A 1,982-nucleotide genomic window follows, 5' to 3' on the forward strand; every position below is an offset into this window, starting at 1 on the left:
TTGGGTCATGCACATAGACGATTTTGGAAATTATCATTAAGTTGATTGATATTTCTATCCCTTTAGTGTAACTAGTACCTAGTTTGCTTGTCTTGTACCTCGCAAGGCTGTGGCCTTTTGTTTATTTATAAAAAGTTTCCACTTTTTTCAAAAAAAAGTTGTTTCTCATATGGGTTTGGGCCTTTCAAACTTCAACAAAACTGTTGCAAAAGATACATAAGTTCTTTATCGATACATCTCGAGACTCTCAAATGAAATTGATAACATTCACCACGTTGTTAGATTGATAACATTCATGACATTGTTACATTGGTAAAAATCCGAAATGACATCATGGTGGCCGTTGGTAGAGTGTGACATGACATCGTGTTTCAGCTGAATACCGAATGGTCACATCAACCCTCCCACCCCCCTTAGTGTCGCTTATTATAGGTTGTCATATTCTCTTAAACAAAAATTATAGGTAATTTAACCTCATGGAATTGATTTAATCAACTGAAGATTAAAACCTAGTATTAGAAAGGAAAACTAAATTAACACCAATTTGCCCAAAATTAAACCATGTATTATACTAAATTAATTCACAAGAGGGTTCGACATCAATCAAATATTATCTCGCACTCAAATTCACAAAACTCACTTTCCAGGTACAAAGTTTGTAGCATATGACCATGCATTGTTTGCAACAGGGTCAGCAAGATGGTCAGCAAGATTCTCCAATGGTCCCTTTCCGGTAACAATGGCTTGAACAAAGAATCCAAACATAGAGAACATGGCCAGTCTACCGTTCTTGAGCTCCTTCACTTTCAGCTCAGCAAATGCCTCTGGGTCATCAGCCAGACCCAATGGGTCGAAGCTACCACCAGGGTAAAGTGGGTCAACTACCTCACCAAGAGGTCCACCAGCAATTCTGTAACCTTCAACTGCACCCATCAAGATCACTTGGGTAGCCCAGATGGCTAAAATGCTTTGTGCATGGATCAAACTTGGGTTCCCCAAGTAGTCAAGACCACCCTCACTAAAGATCTGGGATCCAGCCTTGAACCATACAGCCTCACCAAACTTGACCCCATTACGAGCCAAGAGTTCAGGGAAGACGCACCCAAGAGCTCCGAGCATTGCCCATCTGCTGTGGATGACCTCAAGCTCACGGTTCTTGGCGAATGTTTCAGGATCAGCAGAGAGCCCAGCAGTGTCCCAACCGTAGTCACCGGGGAACTCACCGGTCAGGTAAGATGGGGCTTCGCCGGAGAATGGGCCAAGGTACTTAACACGGTCGGGGCCGTACCATGGGCTTCCTGATGGTGCGACCTTCTTGACTGCTGTCTTCCTCATGGAAACCCTTCCATTTCCGGTGACTTCAGAACCAGATGGTGCTGCTTTCACTGCCTGTCCGACGAAAGAAGAGGATAGTGCCATGGTGGAAGCTGCCATTTTTGTGAATTTTGTTTTGAAAGATGTTGTGGAAGTAGGAGAGTCTTATCTGTGATGAAGATGTGTGGATCTGGAACATAGATTTATAGGGTGGTTTTTGGGCTAGGTAGTTGATCAATGCTTATCTTGATACACTCTTTAACTTCATTTTGATTGGCTACCAAGATTTTAGTTCTATCAGAGGGTATATGATTTGTGTGGTTCAAGTTCTCTGGTCCACGGGAGATATTTGAAGGGGCAACGATATTCATGGCTCTGGCTTATTGAGCGAATATAATGGCTCGCATTCTCAGCCACTAGCTAGTCTTGGTGGGGTTTTAGCCAGTCTTTGTGGGGTTTTTCATGTTTAACAATAGTATCGACTAAGTTTAATTAGTCCAAACATGCATTGAAGTTCAGTAGATTTGTATTATCATTTTGTTTTTGTATACAAATTTATCATTTTCGTACATAATATAAAACTCTAGGAAAATTCAATAGAATATATTTTGAGATATTAACAGCCACTACTACGAAACAACACATAAGACTCGCCATATAGGACCCGG

General features: G+C 41.5%; 1 protein-coding gene across 1 annotated transcript; it reads right to left on the reverse strand.

Moving 5' to 3' along the window:
- Positions 1-543: 543 nt before the first annotated feature.
- Positions 544-1,502, reverse strand: LOC145041563 (chlorophyll a-b binding protein 3C, chloroplastic-like). The gene has a single exon (XM_078989682.1). The coding sequence runs from the start codon at positions 1,432-1,434 to the stop codon at positions 637-639; it is 798 nt and encodes a 265-aa protein (XP_078845808.1). The 5' UTR covers positions 1,435-1,502; the 3' UTR covers positions 544-636.
- Between the last annotated feature and the right edge of the window lie 480 nt (positions 1,503-1,982).

This window comes from Lactuca saligna, chromosome 4, assembly GCF_052625555.1.
Source record: "Lactuca saligna cultivar CGN05327 chromosome 4, ASM5262555v1, whole genome shotgun sequence".
Taxonomy (NCBI): Eukaryota; Viridiplantae; Streptophyta; class Magnoliopsida; order Asterales; family Asteraceae; genus Lactuca; species Lactuca saligna.